At 62.1% G+C, this 22,705-nt stretch overlaps 2 protein-coding genes across 5 annotated transcripts; one reads left to right on the top strand and one right to left on the bottom strand.

Moving 5' to 3' along the window:
• Positions 1-168: 168 nt before the first annotated feature.
• RNF214 (ring finger protein 214) lies at positions 169-7,252 on the bottom strand. The gene is made up of 14 exons (XM_058041144.1): positions 6,950-7,252; positions 6,149-6,208; positions 5,822-5,962; positions 5,420-5,559; positions 4,824-4,892; positions 3,961-4,057; positions 3,656-3,744; positions 3,184-3,274; positions 2,946-3,044; positions 2,331-2,698; positions 1,821-1,956; positions 1,421-1,528; positions 1,038-1,133; positions 169-424 (listed from the first exon to the last, which is right to left on the bottom strand). Exons 1-14 carry the CDS (start codon positions 7,250-7,252, stop codon positions 359-361), a joined length of 1,863 nt encoding a protein of 620 aa, XP_057897127.1. The 3' UTR covers positions 169-358.
• Positions 7,253-7,789: 537 nt separating this feature from the next.
• PCSK7 (proprotein convertase subtilisin/kexin type 7) lies at positions 7,790-22,696 on the top strand. 4 transcript variants are annotated; one of them, XM_058041152.1, is made up of 16 exons: positions 7,790-7,833; positions 8,735-9,187; positions 9,601-9,735; positions 10,136-10,301; positions 10,454-10,544; positions 11,197-11,251; positions 13,036-13,174; positions 13,747-13,847; positions 15,729-15,896; positions 17,481-17,588; positions 18,997-19,099; positions 20,422-20,578; positions 20,665-20,759; positions 20,882-20,975; positions 21,250-21,367; positions 21,500-22,696. In XM_058041152.1, exons 2-16 carry the CDS (start codon positions 8,747-8,749, stop codon positions 21,893-21,895), a joined length of 2,367 nt encoding a protein of 788 aa, XP_057897135.1. In that variant the 5' UTR covers positions 7,790-7,833; positions 8,735-8,746; the 3' UTR covers positions 21,896-22,696. The 4 variants fall into 4 exon arrangements, 3 of the variants coding, with proteins under 3 accessions (XP_057897135.1, XP_057897136.1, XP_057897134.1); XM_058041153.1 differs by lacking the exon at positions 7,790-7,833 and adding an exon at positions 8,018-8,317; XR_009115619.1 differs by lacking the exon at positions 7,790-7,833 and having other exon boundaries at positions 8,016-9,187; positions 18,997-19,109; positions 21,500-21,587.
• Positions 22,697-22,705: the final 9 nt, after the last annotated feature.

Raw genomic sequence — 22,705 nt, forward strand, 5'->3', positions numbered from 1 at the left:
AGGTGAGGAGTGGCAGGGGTTGGGGCAGCAGGTGATGAGGAATGGCCCGAGGAAAGGAGCTGATGGGAGCCAAGTGGGCAGAGGTGGTTCCCAGCAAGCAGGGAACGCTGACCCTCATTTGGAAGAAGCCAGCAAGGCTGCGGATAAGAAATGAGGAGCTGCAGCAAATCACTGCATAATATACACACTTTATTTATGAATTTGTATGTTTACAGACTTTCTATACACACATTACCTATATAATAAAAATGTACATGTGTATACATGATCGTATAAATATAGAACTGTAGAAATCTTAGAACTGATCCTGTCTATTCACAGCAACTCCTCCCAGGGGCCCACGCTGTCCCAGCAGCCGTCATTTGAGGCTTGGGCAAAAGGGGCAAGTGTCATTCGTGTTGGTCTGTGCCCAGAATTTGATGCACTGGAAGAGAGAGAATTAGTCAAGAGCCACTGGCCCAACCCAGAGGTGCCATCACTGTCCACTTGATTCAGGGGTGGTGTCCTTTGCTCCTGCAGCCTCCAGCACAAGGTCACCGTGAGGAAGGAGCCCCTGTCACCCCTGCAGGACCATCAGGCCCTCCTCAACAGGAGTTTCCATTTCCTTGGGCCACTGAGGCCACAGAGCTGTTGGGATGGGGGGCTGCCCACACAGGTGACCCACTGCCAGATCCATGGGACAGCAATGTCCCCTCCTCTTGCCAGGAGCTCCTGTCTGGCATCCCCACCCAGACACCGGGGCAGCAGTGGCAGCTCTCCCCTGACCCTGTGTTGCAGATCCTTCCAGACTGCCTTGCTCCAGCATCCAACCCTCACAGACACAGCACAGGCTCAGGGACACGAGGGCAGCCTGCTCCTAAAGCCACCACCCCCTGGCCATGCAGGGTGGCCCAGCCAAGAGTAAAGGATGGGATGACAGGATGCAGGGAAGCTGTTTATTGATCATACCCTTCTCCTGGCAAGGTGTCAGGACAAGAAGGACTCGGGAAGGGTCACCTGGAAGGAGCAGGAGGAGGCTCTGAGCAGAACACACTCACCTCCTTGTGCAGCACGTGTGAGCAGGCCATGGGGTGAAGGTCACCGGGCTGCACGAGCTTCTGGCACATCAGACACAGCTTACAGGCAGCTGGGGTCTGGGAGGAGGCAGGCAAGTCAGACACACAGCTCTGACCAGATTCAGCTGCAGCCCGAGGCCACAGTCCCCTCTGCCCACAGCCACCACACCCTGAGAGCCACCATCATTGTCTCGTGTCCCTGTGTTCCAGTGTGAAACCCAAAGGATCCGTGCCCCAGTCCTCCCCCATTCACCTCAGCAGCCAGGCAGCTGTGTGAGGAGAGCTCCCAGCTCCAGGGGCTCATCCCATCCCTTCAGGACACCCCAGACAGGCTCCCCCTCCCCAGTCCAGCCAAGCATCCTCACGTGTGACGCCGTTCCTGGGTAGGCGACCTGGGCCGGGGGCAGGAACATGGGTGTGCTGATCTGAGGCAGGGGAGCAGAGAACATGGGGGCCCTGATCCGGCCCAGAGGCTGCAGCCAGGCAGAGGAGGCACGTCAGAACAGCCCAGGGAGGAAAGGACAGAGGAGTCACCCCAGGGAAAACCATTCCCTGGTTACGCTGCAGTCAGCAGCACAGGGAGCCCAGGGGACAGCCCTGACGCACAGCCCGAGCTCTGTGGGGAGCCAGGGAGCAGGGGCAGCTCTCCTGCTCCCCAGCAGCTCTCCCTGCTCCCCAGCAGCTCTCCTGCTCCCCAGCAGCTCTCCTGCTCCCCAGCAGCTCTCCCGCTCCCCAGGCCCCCCTGCAGCCCCCCGGCTGTCCCACCTGAGCACCGGCCGCTGCCCGCTCCTGCTGCTCTGCCAGCTTGGCTGCCACCAGCTGGTTCAGCTCCTCCATGGTCAGGCCGGCCATGGTCCTGCGGGCAGTCTTGATCTGCTGCAGGATGTTGGTCAGCTGGGCCCTGCGTGGACAGCAGCCTGCTAAGAGCTCCTGGTGCTCACACACCGGGATCCCTCAGCCAGGGCTGCCTGGGGGAGGCCGTGTGCTTCCCCTCCACCCTCCCGGTGAGGTGAGCCCCGTGCTGAGGAGCTTCTCTCCCCAAAGCACTGGGGAAAGAGCAGGGAACCCCCCGAGCCAGGCTGGGGGGGCTGTGCCCAGATATCCCTGCACAGCTCCCAGTGATCCCCATCCCCTGCACTAGGGCAGACCTGCTGGAGAGCACCACCTCTGCCTGCCTCCCTCCCCAGAGCCCCCACTGGCACCAGGAGCCCCCCATCCCCTGATCCCAGCTCCCTCACAAGCCCCCGCCCCCCAAAACCCCCAGCAGAGCCTTACTTGTTGCACTGAGGGAAGCGGGTGAGCAGCTTCTCCAGCAGCTTCTCCAGCTTGTCGGCCGGCTGGGCCCGGGGGAACTCGGGGGCACCGCCCAGGCCGGGCGGAGGAGGGATGGGGGCAGCGGGCGCCATGTGGGGGCTGTGGGTGCCCAGCAGCGATGCCACCACCGGGCTGCTCCTGCCCTGGGAGGCGGGCAGGGGTGGGGAGGGCTGGTTGGGCCTGGACATGGCGGGGTTCAGCAGGGGGAAGGACAGAGCCCGGGGATCGGCGCTGGGCATGACCATGGGCACGGGCACGGGCCCGATGGGGAAGGGCAGCCGGGGGGTCAGGGAGGGGCTGGGCTGGAATGCCGTCAGCATGAAATCTGTCTGAGAAAGAAAAGCGGGGCAGGAGGGAAAGGCTGGTTAGAGTGAGAGCGCCTGGAAGCAGAGCTGAGCGCCCTCCTCTGCAGGCAAGGTGGGAACTGCAGGCACTGGCGGCTGAAAGGGAAGGAGACCCTTCCCCTCCTCTCTGGTAAGCCCAGAGAGGGAACGGGCCACCCCACACATGCCCAGCACCAGGCAGGCTGTGCCAGGGCCTGGCAGCACCGCGCTGTGGGGCTGGAGAGGCACTCACTTCTGAAGGCGGAGGAGGCAGCGTTGGTGTTGGGATCTGGGGGAGGCTGCTCAGCTTTGTGCCGTTCCTCACCATCTGGATGTGGTCATTGAACTGATCCTGGCAGAGAGGGAAGAAAACAGGATTGTTTATCAAAGCTGAGCGAGTTTGGGGCATCTAAACCAGGGGGTGGCATCTAAACCACTGTGCGTGTGAAGAACTGCTCACTGCTAGGCTGGGAGAGGTCAGCAGAACTTACTCGGACACTCTGCTTGGTCATACGTATCCTGTTGAGCCTCATCTCCCACTCCTGCTTTGGCCTCATGGTCTCCAGCGTGGGTGGTGCAGACCTGCAAGCACAGCTGAACTTTCCCACTTGCAACTGTGCTCTCACTGGCTGCAAGGTGGGAACAGCAACCCGCACACGCCCCTGGCTTCCCCTCCTCCAGAGGGGTGGGAAGGGCTCACCCCCAGTGAGGCACCCCACAAGGGAGAGGGACGCACCTGGGGGACACACAGGGACACCACAGCCAGCAGCACTGGCTGGTGAACAGTGACAGGGGACCAGCACAGCCCCACATGCCCTTGCTGTGGGACATTACTGAATCACACCAAGAAAACCACAGCAAATCCTGAACTATTCCAGTCCAACCTCCAAGGTAAGCAGAGGAAGAGGAGATGGGGACACCTGAGGGACCCTCCCTGCCACTTCTGACACATCACAGACTTACTTGAGGTAGGTGAGGTGTAGCTCTGCTTCTTTTTCTGCTTCTTCTAGTTTCAACACCAGCAGCTCCTTCCGGCTCTCCAGGGACAGGATCTGTGGACAGAGGCTCAGTTTTGTACTTCCATTTCTTGCTGCCAGCCCAGGCACTGGGCACGGCTCCCTGCTAATGCTCCCTGCACTGACACGTGTTCATCTCTCCTCTTATCCCACAGAGCGGGACTAGGCCTTGCTCCTGCTTTCACAGCACTGCCCATTACCCAGCTGGAACCTCAAACCAGCCACTCTGCAGGGCAGGAGTCACCTGCTCACCTCTGCCTTCCAGGCCCGCTCTGTCTCCTCGAGAATGTTCCTGTTGATTTCATTGTGCTGGTTCTTCAGCTTGTCCAGCTCCATCTCCCACAGCTGCCTGCACACAGAACGGAGCAGAGCAGAGCAGGATGAGCCCCCTCGGGCTCAGGCACTGGAACGGCCCCAGAGGATGGATCCCAGGAGCTCTGGATGGCTGGAACATGGCAGATCAGCAGTCTCCAGCCCGTGACACCAGCCCCAGCTCCCTGGGCTGTGTGAGCCTGTCCCAGCAGTGAGCTGCTCCAGAGCACACAAACAAGCAGTGTGCAAAGACACTGGGCCAAACAAGGGGAATTCCTCTCAGCAAAATTCAGTCCAACCCCAGGGAAGATCTGAACCAGGAACCAACACGAGCAGCTCTGCTGTTCTGGTCCTGGAGAAGTTTAAAGCTGGGCATTTCCACCTGTGCTTTGGGAACACCTGGAGCATCTCTGCCCAGCTCTAAATACCCAGAGTTTAGTGCAGCTGGACAGCTGTGGGGAACAGACAGGGCCATCAGTCTGCCCTAATTCTGGGGAGGTGAAGCTCAGTCAGAAGTAGCAGTTGCAAGCTGAGTCAATGACCAAGCACAAGCTCTAATCTTGTGGGATCTTTATGTCACAAGTACCCAGGAGTCTGCTTGTGACTGGGATCAAGGAAGATTTAATCCAGAGCCCTGATGCTGAAAGAGGAGATAAAACCTCCAGGGCACGTAAGTGGCCAGCAGTGCTGGCTCACTGTCTCTGCTCTGTCCCAACCAAAGCACTGGATTCTCTCTGAGGCAGAATGACAGGAAGGAACAGTGCTCTGGGCAGCACTAATCAGGTGAGGGATAAGAGCCTTACTTCTCATCAGACTGCTCTGCAATCAGAGAGGCAATCTTGTTTTCCTTCTCCTCCTGCTCCTTCAGCAACCTGCACGGGAGAAAAGGGACAGCACAGCTGGAACCCCAACACAGCAGGGCCCACATCCAAACATCCCCATCCCCACACCACGGGCTGGGGAGGGCTCCCTGCAATGTGTGTGGGAAAACAGCCACCAAAAACAGCCTCTGGAGCACAAATCCTGCTGTCTCATGACACTGCACAAAGCTGTGGCACAGAACCAGGCTGGCTGCAGGCAGCTGAGCTGCTCCCCCAGCACGTGCTCTGCCACCGTCACTTGGGGGAAAAGGGCTGAGCACTCGGAGCCATCACTGGAGGAGTTTTACCCAAAAACACCACTGAGCCTCAGAATAAAAACCAGAGCTCTACGACATAACAGAATGGCTCCATAAAAATGTTAATTCAAATACAGGGCCTATCCTAAATTCATCCGTGTACAGGTCTGACCTAAATACTCACTGCTTCCTAAAAGTTTAAAGCTCTTTGCTCCATCAGGTTTCTATCACGGTTAAGCAAGGTCTTCTTCCCCAAAAATACTTTATTTTCTGTACAAATACCTTCTGCCTTTCTCACAGAGTTTCTCAATTTCAGCTTTGAGATCCTGCTCTTTCTGCAGGAATTCTTTCTTTTCTTTCTCCATCTTCTTCTTAGTCTCTTCTCGCTTGATCGTAACGTCCTGAATGGCTTTCAGGATCTCCTGGAGTAAAAGAAACATCACACAGATATAGAGCAAAATTACCAAGTAACGGTTTTGATTTAAAATACTTTTTTTTTAGATTAATTGGTTAATGAGATTACACAGCAAAGTATTTTTAGCAGATTGAGTCAAGATATAAATTGGTTATTATGAGGAAACTGAGGAGACTGATGCTCTGGACTGCAGGTTCTCCGGCCTCTTCATAAAGACTTTAAAATTAATTACAGGGCAGGTTAAACAAAAGCAGCTCTTCACCAAATACCTGGTGGTTTTTCATCTCCTCTTCCCTCCGCTGCTGGAGCTGCTTGAGCTGGACCTGCAGCTGATTCTCCACCTGCCTCTGTTTGTCCAACACCTCCTGGTAGCGCTCCTTCAGCAAGGCCCTCTCGGACATCATCTTGTCCTGCAGGGGAGAGGACAAGGACAGCCTGTAACAGACTTCAAGGCTGACATTTGATGGACTTGGTCTTTTCCAACTGCAATGAGTCTGTGATTCTATTTTGACAGGAATAAAGTGAGAAGAACAGCTCCAGCTCCTGTGCCTGGGAGTGTGAGCAGCAGAGCCTGAGCACAGGGCTTTGATACCCACCAGGTTCTTCTCAATGTCCTGGTCTGTGTTCACGTCTGCATCAGCCGCCTTGAAGTCGGTCTGTGAAGGGACATGATTGAGATCAGACCCTGCAGTGACCAGAGAGGGACTCCAGGCCCTCCCTGGCACCTGCTCCAGTGCTCTGCCACCCTCCACAGAAAGGAGATCTCTGTCATATTGTGATGACACTTATCATTTTCGTTTACGGCCATCGTTCCTCATCCTATAGCTAGGCACCAACAAAAAGAAGCTGGCACCATCCTCTGACACCCCCTGGAGATATTTATATGCATTAATGGGATCCCCTCTCAGACTTATCTAGCCCAACTAGGCCCAGCTCCTGCAGCCTCTCCTTCTAGAGAGATGCTCCAAACCCCTCATCATCTTCACAGCCTCCACTTCACCCTTCTTCAGTAGCTCCTTCTCTTTCCTGTACTGAGCAGCCCAGACCTAAACACGGCACTCCAGGTGTGGCCTCATTAGGGTCAAATTTTAATTAAAGATTAATTAAAATTCAAGCAGAGGACCGGGCATACAGCAGTGGTACAGACGTGTTCTACCCTTCAGCCACGGCTTACTCAGTTCTTTGTCCTCTGGGTTCCACAGGAGCCTTGCAGAGCCCTGGCCCCGCAAAGCACAACCCCGGAGTGAGCTGCACCCACCTGCACGGCGGAGCTGCACCCACCTGCACGGCGGAGCCCCGGGGAGCTACAGGAGCCCCGGGAGCTGCACCCACCTGCACGGCGGAGCCCCGGGAGCTGCACCCACCTGCACGGCGGAGCCCCGGGGAGCTGCACCCACCTGCACCGCGATGTTCTGCGACGGCCTGGCCGGGGCCGCCTCCTCGTCGGGCTCCTCGGCCCCCGCTCCGCTCTGTCCCGCGGCCTCCGCGCCGCCGGGCCCGGGCTCCGCATCGCCGCCGGGGCCGGGGGCGGCCGCGGGCTCCGCGTCCCCGCCGGGCCCGGGCTCGCTGGGGCTCTCCGGGGCGGAGAGCGGGCTCCCGCTGCGGAACGGGGAATGGCTCAGCCGCGGCCGCGTCCCGGCTCCAAGCCGGCTATACCCCGGCCCCATCCCCGCTCCATCCCGGTTCCATTCCCGCTCCATCCCGGCCGCATCCCCGCCCCATCCCCGCTCCATCCCGGCCCCATCCCGGCCCCATCCCCGTTCCATTCCCGCTCCATCCTGGCCCCATTCCCGCTCCATCCTGGCCCTATTCTCGCCCTATCCCGGCCCCATCCCCGCCCCATTCCCGCTCCATCCCGGCCGCATCCCGGCCCCATTCCCGCTCCATCCCGGCCCTATTCTCGCCCTATCCCGGCCCCATCCCCGCTCCATCCCGGCCCCATCCCCGCCCCATCCCGGTTCCATGCCCGCCCCATCCCGGTGCGCTGCCGCCCCGCCGGGCCCCCCCGTTACCTGCCGGGCGGCGCGGCGGGGCCGGGCTCGCAGAGGCGCGGCGGCTCGGGGCCGTCGCCCTGCGCCTGTTCCAGCGCCATGGGGGCGGCTGCGGGGCTGGGCCGGGCCGGCGGAGCGGCACCGGGCGGCACCGGGGGGCACCGAGCGGCACCGGGCGGAGCGCACGACCCGCGCCCCCGCCGCGCCGCCCCTTCCGCCCCGCGCCCCGGCGGATGTGACGCCGCTGTCAGCGGCACCGCGGTTCCGGCGGCGGCGGCGGCTCATGCCCGGTGAGCGCTGCGGGGCGGCACCGGCGGGCGGCGCCGGGCTCCGGGCGGCGGGAGGGATGCGCGCCGGGCCGGGGAGCGCTGCCGCCGGGCCCGGGCGGGGGTGGCGGAGCGGAGCGGGGGTGCTGTGCCCGGGGGTGACCTCCGCGGTGTCCCCGGTGCCGGTGACCGGCGGAGCGGGGAGCGCCGCGGCTGCCCCGGGGCGCTGCGCGGTGCCGCTGCCGGGGCGCTTGAAGCCCGGCTTTTGGGGAGGGAGAGAAACGCGGGTTCGGTGTGCGGCTGATGAGCTGTGTCAGAGGGGAATGGAGCGGGTTCCGGGAGGAAAAGGGCCGGGGTGTGGAGCCCCGGGCACGGCCGGGCAGCGGGACCTCGGGAGGTGTTTCCCCGCTCTGCGGTGCCCTGCTTTGTGGACTGCGGGTTGAACCGGGGCTCGGCGGTGATTGCTGCCCGTGCCAGGGAAAAGCCGGTTCCTCCGGCCGTGGAGCGGGTGAGGAACGAGTTCCGTGGGGCTCCTGCAGAGGAGGAACCGGCTCTGGGCTGCCCGCGGACCATGGCGGTGCCCGTGGTGTTTGCTCTGGGGAGCCACGCATCAAGAGTTTCTTATCAGTTCCTTATCAGAGGCAAGAGGGGGAAGTGGCTTCTCCTGCTGGCAGCCCAGCGCGGTGTTTCCTGGTCCGGGGCTGGCACCCGGCAGGGCAGGGCAGGGCAGGGCTGGGATCGATCCCTGGCTATGCCTCCCGTTCTGAACCCTGGGAAGGAGCCGCTGGTGTTCCCCGGGAAGGGGATCTGCCATGCAGCGGGTTGGGGGCAACCCCTATGGGGCTCTGTGGGACCTTCAGGTGGCCCTGGCCACCGTGTCCCTCATCAGGAGGGCTTCTCACCAGTTTCACCTCTGCCCTTGCAGCCCTCCTGTCTGATGCCGCACTGGAGGCGGGGAGCGCCGCTATGGAGTGCGGGGATGGAGGCCACGCTCTGCATCCACACGTGCCTTTGGCTCAGCGCTTCCTGGATCCCCCTGGCCTCGCCGGCCCTGGACGCTGAGGGAGGCCACGGGAAGCTGACGTGGGCGGTCAGCCTGGAGGCACCCGAGGAGGAGCTGGAGCAGCGGGCAGAGGAGCTGGCCCGGACTGCGGGGCTGGTGAACATGGGCCGTGTCGGGGAGCTCAAGGGCCATTACCTCTTTGCCTACCAGCCCGACGGCCACGCGGCGGCTGAGCACGAAGCCATCAGGAGATCCGTGGACACTTTGTTTGCACAGCACGACAGCGTGCGGTGGCACTCGGAACAGAAGCTTCTGAAGCGCTCCAAGCGCAGCCTGCACTTTAACGATCCCAAATACCCCCAGCAGTGGCATCTGGTGAGTGGTTTCCCGGCTCCTGCTGTGCTGCCAGGCTCGGGCTGTCTGTGTGGCCATGGGAGAGCTTCATGCAGGAGGCAGAGCAGCCTCTCACTGTGCTTTGGAGAGGAGGGAGCTCGCTGAGAGCTCGCCCTGCCTGCCGTGTGCTCGCTGTGATGATGGGAGGAAGCAGCTCCTGCAGCTGGTTGTGCACTGGTGGCGTTGGGGTGGGCAGAGGGCTTTGGCTGGAGCACACTGTGCCCTCCATCTCATGGCTCCAGCAACTTCTGCTTGTTGTCAGCCTCAAACAATCTCCCCCAACTGTCCTGTGAGTCCTTCCCGTGCTGGCCCCAGCCCCACACACCATGTCCAGTGCCCCCAGGAGGTGCCCTCAGCGCTGACCCTGTCCCCTCACTGTCCCTTCTGGTGCTTAGAACAACCGCAAGAGCCCCGGCAAGGACATCAACGTCACGGGCGTGTGGGAGCGGAACGTGACGGGGCGCGGGGTCACGGTGGTGGTGGTGGACGACGGCGTGGAGCACACCATCAAGGACATCCAGCCAAACTACGTGAGTGCCTGTGCAGCCTGCAGGCCGGGCAGCGTGACAGGAGTGTGTGCGAGCCCAGGGTCCAGCCTGTGCTGTCACCTTGGCTCAGCCAGGGCGGAAAGTGCCAGCAGCAACCCTTTCCTGGCAGGTTCTGCGCCCGGGTTTTGGGGTAACCTGTCTTTGTGCAACACGTGGGGGGCAGCTGGGATCCCTCTGACCCGCAGCAGTGCCTGGAGCTGCCCTGGTTGGTCCCTTCCCCACAGCAGAGCTGGCAGTGATGAGCTGCAGCCCTGTGAGGAAGCAGCCTCCAAGTTCCCCTGCTGCCCAGCCTGTGTTTCAGCCCGTGCTGTGCTCTCCTAACTCCTGCTGTTCCCAACCTGAGGGGAGCAGAGCCCAGTCCTGAGCGTGGCTCTGTCTGCAGAGCCCAGAGGGCAGCTATGACCTGAACTCCAACGACCCTGACCCCATGCCTCACCCCGACGAGGAGAACGGGAACCACCACGGCACGCGCTGCGCCGGGGAGATCGCGGCCGTGCCCAACAACAGCTTCTGCACCGTGGGCGTCGCCTTCGGCAGCCGCATCGCGGGTACGTCCCCTGCCAGGGCTGCCAGGGCTGCCCCCCATCCATCCCCGGGTACTGCAGTGTCACCAGTATAGCTGGGATGTGCCCGAGCTGGGCTGGCCCTTGGCGTTTGCAGTTTGTGCAGCTCGTGTGACCCGTGTCCCTCTGTCCTGCAGGCATCCGAGTGCTGGACGGGCCCCTCACGGACAGCATGGAGGCCATTGCCTTCAACAAGCACTATCAGATCAATGACATCTACAGCTGCAGGTGAGCTCCGGGACCCTGAGCTGGCTGCCAGCCCTGCTCTGCCTGGGGACGGCTCACAGCTCATGGCTGAGTGCTCACAGCAGCTCCCATCCTGCTGTGGCTGCAATTAGCCTTGATAACCTTGTTATCAGATGGCCTTGTTAACCACAATCCCGTTGGTGGAGACCTGTCCCGGGCTCTGCACAGCTCCTGCAGGTGTGAGCTGTCCCTGTGTGTGCTCTTGTGGCTGCAGTTAGCCTTGAGGCACCACCATCCTGTTCCTGGAGACCTGTCCCGGGCCCTGCACAGCTCCTGCAGTTGTGAGAAGTGCCTCTGTGTGCTGCTGCAGCATATCCCCTGGGCTGGCTGTGCTGGAGGGGGCACTGTGCTCCCCTCTGTGGTCAGGCAGCCCCGGCTGAGCCGTGTGATGGGGACTGGAATGTGTGAGAAGCCTCTTGTTAAATAAAAATCAAACGTTTTGTGCCCTGGAATCTGACCCAGGGGGCACAGTGCAGACACGGCAGCCGTGTCCCAGCAGCGAGGGGCCATCCTGACGGGTGGGAAAGTGCCGTGCTCTGCAGTCCCAGTGGTGGCTCTGGGAGCAGCTGGGAGCTCGCTGTGGTGGCAGGAGGAGCTGCCCGGGGCCGTCACCTCACCCTGTCTCTCTTTGCAGCTGGGGTCCCGACGACGATGGGAAGACTGTGGATGGCCCCCACCAGCTGGGAAAGGTAAATCCCTGCCCCAGCAGCCCTGGGGGAGCCTCCAGGGCTTGTGGCTGTTGCCCGCCCATTCAGGGTGAAAGGGATGTGGCTGTGACACTCTGCACGTCTGTGTGTGTCCCTTGGTGCCAGCAGAGGTGTCCCTGGTTGGGAGAGGCCACGCTGCAGCAGGAGGGCAGGGCAGGGTGAGCTTTCCAAGGAGAGGCTGCTTCCAGCAGGGAAAGGCTCTTTCCCAGCCTGTGGAAGGTGTGGCCCTGACAGCCTGTGCAGCCCACGGGGTGCTCTCTGCTCAGGAGCTGGAGCTTTCCCTGTGCTCAGGATGGTGCCCTTGGATACTGGCAGCAAACAAAGAGGGGTGGGATTGCAGTGGGAGGCAGAGTCAGAGCTGAGGCTGCTCCTTCCCAGACCATTAAGGTTTTCTCAGAGCTCCTGTGCTGCAGGACTGCTGCAGAGCACACTCAGCCTGCCTGTGCTGCAGCAAGGGGTCACTGAGGGGCCCCAAAAGCAGCACTGGGGTGTGGTTCTGCTCCAGTGCTCTGCTGCTGTGCTCTTCCAAGCACAGCTCAGCAGCGCTGACAACCGAGCAGTTCGCTCACCATAACAAATGGTTCCCAGCCCTGCAGGTTAATTTATTCCCTTCCTGCCTGCAGAGACAGCTGGAACAGGCTCCAGGACACAAAGCACAGGCAGAGCTCGCTGTGCCACAGAGAATGGGCAGAATGTGCCCTCATCTGCCAGGGGAGGGAGAGCAGGGTGCTCACTGCCAGTGGGGCTGTGTTCTTGCTCATCCCTCAGACGTGTCCTTCCCCTAGGTGGGAGCAGAGTCTGGGCTGAAATGTGCTGCCAGGTGGGGCGCCAGCTGTGCTGGGTGCCAGCAAAGGCAAAGCCCCAGGGTCTGTGGGGCTGGGCACTCAGAGAGGGGCAGTGGCTCTGTGTGGGGAGCCCTGATCACAGGTGCTGGGCTGGCTGCTGCAGGGATCCCTGGGGTCAGTGTGGAAGGAGCCCCCTGCCCTGGGGTCAGTGTGGAAGGAGCCCCCTGCCCTGGGGTCAGTAAAATGAGCCCCCTGCCCTGGGGTCAGTAAAATGAGCCCCCTGCCCCAGGGTCAGAGGAAGGAGCCCCTGCCCTGGGCTCAGTGTGGCAGGAGCCCCCTGCCCTGGGGTCAGAGGCAGGAGCCCCCTGCCCTGGGGTCAGTAAAATGAGCCCCCTGCCCTGGGGTCACTGGAAGGAGCCCCCTGCCCCAGGGTCAGAGGAAGGAGCCCCCTGCCCTGGAGTCAGAGGAAGGAGCCCCTGCCCTGGGGTCAGTGGAAGGAGCCCCCTGCCCTGGGGTCAGAGAAAGGAGCCCCCTGCCCTGGGGTCAGAGAAAGGAGCCCCCTGCCCTGGGGTCAGAGGAAGGAGCCCCCTGCCCTGGGGTCAGTGTGGAAGGAGCCCCTGCCCTGGGGTCAGTAAAATGAGCCCCCTGCCCTGGGGTCAGAGAAAGGAGCCCCCTGCCCTGGGGTCAGTGGAAGGAGCCCCCTGCCCTGGGCTCAGAGGAAGGAGCCCCCTGCCCTGGGGTCAGTGGAAGGAGCCCCCTGCCCTGGGGTCAGTGTGGAAGGAGTGGCAGGAGCCCCCTGCCCTGGGGTCAGAGGAAGGAGCCCCTGCCCTGGAGTCAGAGGAAGGAGCCCCCTGCCCTGGAGTCAGAGGAAGGAGCCCCTGCCCTGGGGTCAGAGGAAGGAGCCCCTGCCCTGGGGTCAGTAAAAGGAGCCCCCTGCCCTGGAGTCAGAGGAAGGAGCCCCTGCCCTGTCCCTCCCCGCAGGCTGCCCTGCAGCACGGGGTGATCGCCGGTCGCCGCGGCTTCGGGAGCATCTTCGTGGTGGCCAGTGGCAACGGGGGCCAGCACAGTGACAACTGCAACTACGATGGATACGCCAACTCCATCTACACTGTCACCATAGGTGAGCCCTCCGTCTGCTGCCCTCGGCCTGCGGCAGTGAGGTGATCCCAAAAGCACAGAGCCTGCCCAGCTGGCAGCTGCTGGCAGTCTGTGGGGAATGTCTGCAACAAGCATGGCAGTGTCTGGGTGTGCTGGGCTTCACCCCCACGCCTGCACTTTGCTTCTGAGCCTCAGAGCAAGAGGAGGCCAAGGAAATTCCTGCCCGTGCCCAGGCCTCCCTCGCAGGGCTGTGACAGACACTGCCGTGTTCAGGGAATGATCTGGAATGCAGCGTTCCCATCATTTGTTAGAGGAGAAGTGTGTGATCCATTCTCCAGAGCAGAGGCTGCATGAGGGGCAGGAGATCTGTGTGATCTGTGTGACACTGAGCACAGTGAGGGATTATTTATCCAGGCTGCCCTTCCTGTAGATCTTCTGGATGGGCAAACACAGGCCTGGTTCTGATTCCCCTGCCCAGCTCCCAGGCCCTGGAGGAGCACCTGGCAGGAGAGGCTCTCAGGGGATCACCACCCCGAAGTCCCAGCAGTGGGAGCAGGGCAGTTTCACACAGGGGTGTCTCTCCCTTTTCCCCAGGAGCTGTGGATGAGACTGGCTCCATGCCCTTCTATGCTGAGGAGTGTGCCTCCATGCTGGCTGTCACCTTCAGCGGCGGGGACAAGATGATGAGGAGCATCGTGAGTACCTGTGTCCCCTGTCTGTGCCCTCCTGGCCGCCCCAGGGACAGCCAGGACACGGCTCTGTCCCCTCTGATTCCCTGTCATTCCCTCTGATGTGCCTTTTGTCCAGGCCCTGCACAAACAGAGGGAGGCTCCTGTTTCTCAGCCCCCCTCGCTCTGCTCCCAAGGGCTGCTGGAGCACAGAGGGCAGGGAGAGCCTCGGGCTCTTTAAACCACTTGGCCCCAGCTTCTCCTCTGTTCTGGCACGTGGGCCTCTCCCAGCTGAATTTTTAAGAATATTTTTATCAGCTTTTCCCTTCTTTTGCCAAAAAACGACTTCTTGTCAACAACACGTCCTTTCTGCCCGAGCCAAGCAGCCATGGCTGCTTTCCCCCCTGCAGGCCTGAGCCAGCCTGTCCCTCCCTTGGTGCCAGGCTGCCCCCACCCCAGTGCTGGGACCCCTTGCTGTCCTGTGGGGCCAGCAGAGCCCACCCACCCCAGGGCAGCTTGGGGGAAGCATTGCTGCCTCCTGATATTTGGGGCTGGGCTGTCCATGTTTGGAGGATCTCCCACCAGAACAGGACTTCCCAAAAGCTCCTTCCTGTGGCTCTGTGCCTGCCACAGTCCGGGCTTGTCGAACAGACTGGGGAAACCTGGGGAACAGGGAGAGCCTGGGATCCTCAGGCACCTGGCTGTGCTCAGCCAGCTCCTCCTGCAGCCCAGAGCCAGGGCAGGGATCTGTGCCCAGCCAGGGCATGGCACAGTCTGCCCCAGGGTCAGTAAAACCCAGAGCAGGGCTGGTCCTTGCTGTCAGGAATCCCTGCACTTGTCCCAGGCTGGGTTGGAAAGCGCTGACCCTGGGAAAAAAGGGAACCAGCGAGGGCTGTGCTGCATCCCACGAGGAGCTCCAGGCTCAGGGCTTGCTCTGGCTTCCCCCAGCATGGTGTGAGTGCTTTGGAGGTCACAAATGCACGTTCGTTTTCAACACTGCCTTTGTGGGACACTGACAGGGGAGCTGGCACTCCATGGGGCACCAGGGCAAGGTGCACATGTAGCCTGGGAACAGCCTGTGCCACAGTGGCTCCTGCAGCCAGCCTGAGCCTTGCTGAGCCCCACACAGCCCTTTTTCACTGCTGAACCCCACACAGCCCTTTTCAGGAGCTGCTGAACCCCACACAGCCTTTTTCAGGAGCACAGTCTGCTCCTGGGCACCCTGCAGCTCGCTGCAGTGCTGCCAGAGTTAACTCAGAGTTAATTTCCCTGCAGCCATCTGCTCCAGCTCTTTTTGTGGTTTTTTTTTTTTCTTTTACCAGACCATAAACTTTGCGTGGTTTCCTTAATGGGAAGAATTTAATACAGCTTCTGGCACTGGATGTGTTTCCTACTGAAAGTTTGTGCTCTCAGGGTGCTCTGTGTGGGACACTCAGTGTCCCAGCGTGAGCTGGAGCCGCTCACAGCTGGAAAAACGGGATGGAGCCAAGCAAAAACACAATAAACCCTTCAGATTTTGGGCTGTCTCCCCACGGGGAGCAGAGGGAGATGGATGCACTTGCTTTGCAGTGAGGTGGCACGGTCTGAGAGCTGCCTGATGCCTCTTCAGAGGCTGTGTGTGCTCGGCACAGCCCCACGTGGGCCCTGCTTGTGACACTGACCGGCGGTGACAGTGAGGAAGAGCCCACGCTGTGTCTGCCAGGGGTTTCCCACGGAGTTCCTTAGTTAGGGCGAGTTCCTCTCTCTGCAAAGGGAGCTGTCCCCACGCACAGTCCCAGCTGGGGTCCCTGTCCCTGCAGTCCCAGGACAGCTGTGTCCCAGGCTGGGCTCAGGCCGGCACAGACACGGAGCGCGCGTCCCTGCGCAGCCCAGCAGCCTGACAGGGGCCTGTGCCCCGTCCCTGGGCAGGTGACCACCGACTGGGACCTGCAGAAGGGCACGGGCTGCACGGAGGGGCACACGGGGACGTCGGCGGCCGCGCCGCTGGCCGCGGGGATGATCGCGCTGATGCTGCAGGTGCGGCCCTGCCTCACCTGGCGCGACGTGCAGCACGTCATCGTCTTCACCGCCACCAAGGTGAGTCCCTCCTCCCTCTGTCATCATCTTCACCACCACCAAGGTAAGTCCCTCCTCTGTCATCACCTTCACCGCCACCAAGGTGAGTCCCTCCCTGCGTCATCACCTTCACTGCCACCAAGGTGAGTCCCTCTGTCCTTCATCACCTTCACTGCCACCAAGGTGAGTCCCTCCTCTGTCATCATCTTCACTGCCACCAAGGTGAGTCCCTCCCTCTGTCATCACCTTCACTGCCACCAAGGTGAGTCCCTCCCTCTGTCATCACCTTCACTGCCACCAAGGTGAGTCCCTCCCTGCGTCATCACCTTCACTGCCACCAAGGTGAGTCCCTCCTGTGTCCTTCATCACCTTCATCGTCTTCACCGCCACCAAGGTGAGTCCCTCCCTCCCTCCTTCCCACCCTCATCATCTTCACTGCCACCAAGGTGAGTCCCTCCCTGCGTCATCGTCTTCACTGCCACCAAGGTGAGTCCCTCCTCTGTCATCGTCTTCACCACCACCAAGGTGAGTCCCTCTGTCCTTCATCACCTTCACTGCCACCAAGGTGAGTCCCTCCCTCCCTCCCTCCCTCCCTCATCATCTTCACTTCCACCAAGGTGAGCCTGGGCCTCCTCCCTCCTTTTCCTCCCTCCCCTCAGGGCGCTGCAGGACGCTGGGCCCTGCTGTGCACATCCTTGTTTGTGTCTGCTGCCCTTCCATAAATCTCTGCCTCGTCTGGCTCTCTCCTCACCCCCTGTTCCTTCCAGGAATGTGGCTGAGGCATTTTCCCCTGTCACGATAATAAATGGGTTGTTTGCCTCAGGAATGCCTCCATCTGCCAATGGAGGGGTCTTCCAGGGGCTCAGCAGGTTCCAGAGCTCAGCAAGGCCCAGAACTCAGCAGGTTCCAGGGCTCAGTAGGTGGTGCTGGCCCAGCCCAAGGGCTGCCACCTCTGCAATGTCACCTCACCCTCCAGGCAGTGGGAAACAGGAGCTCTGCCCTGGCCTGGCCTTTCCTGGGCTCTCCAGAGACCTGGGCTCCTGGAAACAGGCACAACAGAGCTGGGCAGCAAACACAGCCCTGCCCTTCACCCAGAGCAGCAGTGGGACCTCACTGGAGGGATGGGGCTTCTCCCTCACCCCTCTGGGGAGCAGGAGGCTGTGTCCAGCTGATGCTGTGCTCCCTTTGGCATGGGACAGTGTTTTCCATAACTTCCAAGCCAATGCTGCCAGAACATTACAACCCAGTGAGTGATGGGACCCAGATCTGTCCTGCCTCACTCTTGGTGATTTAAAGGACTCAGTTCCTTCTCTCCAAGGCCTCTGCCGTGCCACAGGCAGTGGTTTGGGCAGCAGGGAGCAGCTGGGATGTTTCAGAGCAGAGGCATTTGTGCCCTTTCATGCAGCTCCATTTCCTTTCTGAGGAGCTGGAAGCCGCTTTGTCCTGGGATTTGTTTCAAACAAAGATCAACCTGTTCCTTTCTAATAAGGCCATGTGGGTTTGCTTCCCCGCCCGTGGGATGTGTCTGGGCCTCCTTCCCTTCATGCTGGGGGTTCAGGCTGCCTGAGCCCCCAGGTGAGCAGGGCCCCCCGCGTGTCTTTGCAGTACGAGGACCGGCACGCCAAGTGGGACACGAACCAGGCTGGCTTCAGCCACAGCCACCAGCATGGCTTCGGCCTGCTCAACGCCTGGAGGCTGGTGAACGCTGCCAAGGTAATGCCCTGCCCTGCCCTGCCACCCCTGCCCGGGGCGGGCACGGCCACCCAGCCCGGCCCCACGGCAGGGACAGCTCCTGTGCAGTGACACCGCTGCCGTGCAGCGCTCTGGCCACCGTCCTGCTGGCCCTGCTCTGCTCTGAGGCTGCTTGGGCTGTGAGCTCACGGGGCTCCAGCAGGGCCTGAGAGCTGCTGCTCTCCAGCACTATATATAGCCATGGTCAGGGCCCTGATCCGTGGCACCAGGAGCAGCCCCAGCACCTTCCTCCCTCCACAGGGGCTGCGGGGAGGGTGTCCTGCCCCACAGCCAGGGAATGTCCTGCCCCACAACCAGGGGGTGTCCTGCCCCAGAACCAGGGGGTGTCCTGCCCCACAACCAGGGGGTGTCCTGCCCCACAACCAGGGGGTATCCTGTCCCACAACCAGGGGATGTCCTGCCCCACAACCAGGTGTGTCCTGCCCCACAACCAGGTGTGTCCTGCCCCACAACCAGGGGATGTCCTGCCCCACAACCAGGGGATGTCCTGCCCCACAACCAGGGGGTGTCCTGCCCCACAACCAGGGGGTGTCCTGCCCCACAACCAGGGAATGTCCTGCCCCACAACCAGGGGGTGTCCTGCCCCACAACCAGGGAATGTCCTGCCCCAGAACCAGGGGATGTCCTGCCCCAGAACCAGGAGGGTGTCCTGCCCCTGAACCAGGGGATGTCCTGCCCCACAACCAGGAGGGTGTCCTGCCCCAGAACCAGGGGTGTCCTGCCCCAGAACCAGGAGGGTGTCCTGCCCCACAACCAGGGGGTGTCCTGCCCCACAACCAGGGTGTGTCCTGCCCCAGAACCAGGGGATGTCCTGCCCCACAACCAGGAGGTGTCCTGCCCCAGAACCAGGCTGTGCTCAGCTGGCAGCCCTGGAGCAGTGGTGTGCTCACAGCAGGCTGAGGCATCCCCATCTCTTCCTCCTCTGTCACACGGTGCCCAGGGCACGTCCCTTTGGCACTTGGTCCCAGCTGGGTGTGGAGCTCTGTGCAGCTGTGCCAGGTCACTGTCACTGCCAGCTGTGCCCCCAGGGTCACAGGGACCTCCAGGCTGCTCCCTCTTCCTGCAGGCACTTGGGTTCTGCAGTTCCCTGTCCCCTGTACCAGGGCTTGGAGTGGGACAGCCTCAGGACGCCACTTAAAGAGCTGGGGAGTCCCAAACCTTCATTGGCCCTCCTGGTTCCAAGGCAGTGACTTTCCCTCCTTTCCTGGGCATGTGGGCACTGCTCCCATCCCTGGGTGTCCCAGAGCACCATCGGGAGAGGCCCCTGGGCCTGGGCCCACACCCAGCGCAGGAGCAGCTGTGGGAGGTGAGGGATGGGTGTGCAGGGAGGCTGCAATCCGTGCTGAGCCCTCTCTGCTTCCCCTGGCAGATCTGGGAGTCCGTGCCCTACCTGGCCTCGTACGTGAGCCCCGTGCTGAAGGAGGGCAGGAGCATCCCCTGGCTCCCTCAGGAGCTGGAGGTGGCCTGGAATGGTAAGAACAGGTGTGCCATGGATGGAGAGCAGAGCCTGCCCTGCCAGGTGTGCCAGGGAGAGCAGAGCCTGCCCTGCCAGGTGTGCCATGGATGGAGAGCAGAGCCAGCCCTGCCAGGTGTGCCATGGATGGACAGCAGAGCCTGCCCTGCCAGGTGTGCCATGGATGGAGAGCAGAGCCTGCCCTGCCAGGTGTGCCAGGGAGAGCAGAGCCTGCCCTGCCAGGTGTGCCATGGATGGAGAGCAGAGCCTGCCCTGCCAGGTGTGCCAGGGAGAGCAGAGCCTGCCCTGCCAGGTGTGCCATGGATGGAGAGCAGAGCCTGCCCTGCCAGGTGTGCCAGGGAGAGCAGAGCCTGCCCTGCCAGGTGTGCCATGGATGGAGAGCAGCGCCAGCCCCGCCGTGTGGCACAGCAGGGCAGGACCAGCCCTGGGCTGCAGGAGGCCAGGAAGGGGTTAAGTGCTGGGCTGCCTGAGCTTTTTCCGCTGCCCATTCCCAGGGGATCCCCTCCCCACACCCCCATCCCTGCTCTGATGTGTTTGGGGAGCCAGACGGGCTCAGGAGCGGGGCTGGGCAGCGGCCAGAGCTGCTCTGCTGCCTTTGACCATTTTAGGAAATGCTGCAGCTCCCGACTTGGCCGGGCCGTGCCGAGCAGCAGCGGCTGCCCGGGGCTGTCAGGGCAGGGAGAGCTCAGCCCGGCCCTGCCTGGCTCCCAGCAGGCCTGCAGGCAGGGCACACTGCTGCCTCTGTCACCTGCAGGCAGGGGACACTGCTGCCTCTGTCACTGCCTGTCCTGCCATGTGCCCATGTGCCCCCTGGCAGGGGCTGGAGCACCCACCCAGCTCTGCGCCCTGCAGAGGGGCTGTGGTCAGCAGCTCTGGGGCCGTGGTCAGCAGCTCTGGGGTTGTGGTCAGCAGCTCTGGGCCGTGGTCAGTGGCTCTGGGGCCGTGGTCAGCAGCTCTGGGGCCGTGGTCAGCAGCTCTGGGGCCGTGGTCTGCAGCTCTGGGGTTGTGGTCAGCAGCTCTGGGGCCGTGGTCTGCAGCTCTGGGGCCCTGAGCATTCCTGGAGCTGGGAATGGCTGGAGATGGGCTGTGCCAGCCTGGACATCTCCCAGCCCCACACCGGGCAGTGGGGAAGAGGCAGAGGCCACGTGTGTGTCCTGTGAAGTGTCACCACAGCCTGGTGGGGCCGCCTGGCAGTGGGGACTCCATCCCAACACCACCGGCCTTGACCAACCAGCCTTGATTATTCCTCTACATCTCTATCTACCCACGAGGATCTTACTCTTCCAGTGTATTAATTACAGTAACGATTCCCTTTCCCAGTGACCCCTGCCGACCTGCAGCTGTCTGGCATGAGGACCCTGGAGCACGTGGCTGTCACTGTCACCATAACCCACCCTCGCCGTGGCAACCTGGAGATGCGGCTGCTGTGCCCCAGCGGGATGATGTCCCTGATCGGCACCGCCCGCAGCATGGACTCGTGAGCACCGCGGGCACGGGGCAGGGCTGCCTCCTGCTGCTGCCTCTGTGACCCCTCAGGGGTTGTTTCCCCTCCCCTCTTGGCAGGGACCCCAATGGCTTCTCGGACTGGACCTTCTCCACGGTGCGCTGCTGGGGCGAGGAGGCGCAGGGCACCTACAGGCTGCTCATCAGGGACATCGGTGAGTGCTGCCCTCGGGGCACCCTCAGGAGCGCTGGCAGCTCTGTGCCGCGTCCCAGGGAGTGCCAGCTCCTGCGGCTGGCTCAGAGAGATCCCCGCTGGAGCAGCCTGCTTCCTCCCCAGGGGACGACAGCCTGAGGCCGGGCACCCTGAGGCAGTGGCAGCTGACCCTGTACGGCTCCTCCTGGTCCCCAGCAGAGATGAAGGAACGGCAGAGGTAGGGCACCACGTCCCCCAGGGGCAGAACGCCCCGTCCCCAGGTTGGAGGGAGCCAGGAGAGGGAGGATGAGGAGTTCATCCCTGCCTCCCTGTGAGCAGTGGCTGGGTTGGAGCCGTGTTGCTGCCAGGTGAGGCTGGGGCTGCCCTCGCACCTCACGGGGCTGCAGAGCACAGGACGCAGCTCTGTGTGCTCAAGGGGACGCTGCAGACCCTTTGTGGGTGTTTTGGAGCCCCCCTACCCACGGGAGCCTCACAGGTGTCTCTGTCCCCAGGCTGCTGGAGGAAGCCATGAGTGGGCAGTACCTGAGCAGTGACTTCTCCCTGCCCTGTCCCCCAGGGCTGGACATCCCCGAGGAGCAGCGTTACACCATCACAGCCAACACCCTCAAGGTGAGCCTGCCTGCGGGCTGGCAGCCCTGCCTGCCCCAGGATGGGCCGGAAGGGCAGGACCCTGCTCTGTGCCCTCTCTGCTGGGCACTGGGCAGGCCCCGGGCGGGTTTTTCAAGGGGTTTCCCTCTGCAGACCCTCCTGCTCTTGGGATGCTTTGCCGTGTTCTGGACGTTTTACTACATGCTGGAGGTTTGCCTGACGAGGAACGAGGTGGGGCTGGACCTGGCCTGCTCCAGCTCCAGCAGCTGCAGGTGGTACCAGCAGGGCAGGAAGCACCGAGCCCTGGAGAGCGACCTGGAGATGGAGTCGGTGCCTCTGTACCGGGAGAAGGACGTGGAGGAGACTGAGATGGAGTGTGAGCACCTGGAGCCTGCCCAGGACGGGCAGGAGGTGTCCTGGAGCCCCACACACCCCAAACTTTCCAGCAATGGCAGAGCTGGCAGCTTCCACGAGGCAGACCCGGGGTTCTTGGGCAGGCAGGCATCGACTGAGCTCCTCGGGGAGGACAGGGAGCACCAGCCCTGCTGACTGGGGCCAGGCTGGAGCCCTCCCTCGGTACAACCTGCCTGGGCTCGGGCAGCACAGACTCGTTGCTGAGCCTCCACGGACCATTGCCACTGTGTCCTGTGGGAGGTGGTGCTGGAAGGGGCTTGGAAACAAGGAGAGAGGGCTGGTACTGGAAGGGGAGCTTCCCTTCCCTCCTCCTGGGAAACAAAGCAAGCCTTAAACCCTTTCCTGGTGGAGCCTGCCCTGCTGGACGCTCAGGGCACCGTTGTGAGTGCAGTGCCATTCCCACCGAGCCCCTTCCTGCAGGGAAGGGCCAGGACGTGTCCCTGTGTCCCTGACCTCTGCAGAGCCACCCTGGGAAATGCAGCAGGGCCCTGGCAGCCTCCTCTGCAGGCAGGGACCCCACAGCTCTGGCATTCCCCGGGCTGGCAGCCGGCCCCTACCCACCAGTTATCCCAGTTTAGAAGCAGGGAGTTGTTTCACTCATCTCCAGCCAGCGCTTCGCCTGCCCCCGTGCTCCAGTGCTGCTGATTCCTCCTCTGCAGTGGGCACGGAGCAGCTGTGGGGCGGGGGAGGCAGGAGCCAGCCTGTTTGGGGCAGGAGGGGCTGTCCCTGTGTCACTGTGGTGGCAGGTAGGCCTGCCTTGGGCTGCAGAGGGGAGCCTGAGTTGCTCTGGCAGTGGCTCTGTCCGAGCAGGGCCGGCTTCTTCTCGTGTCTTTGGGTTCGGTGGTTTATTTTTTTAAAGCTGGGGTTTGTTTTTTAATCAGCAAAGCCCTTTTGTGTAGCTTTCCAAATAAAGCCTGAAAAACCCTCCTCTCCCCCCGCCCCATC

Source organism: Melospiza georgiana, chromosome 27 (genome assembly GCF_028018845.1).
Source record: "Melospiza georgiana isolate bMelGeo1 chromosome 27, bMelGeo1.pri, whole genome shotgun sequence".
NCBI lineage: Eukaryota > Metazoa > Chordata > Aves > Passeriformes > Passerellidae > Melospiza > Melospiza georgiana.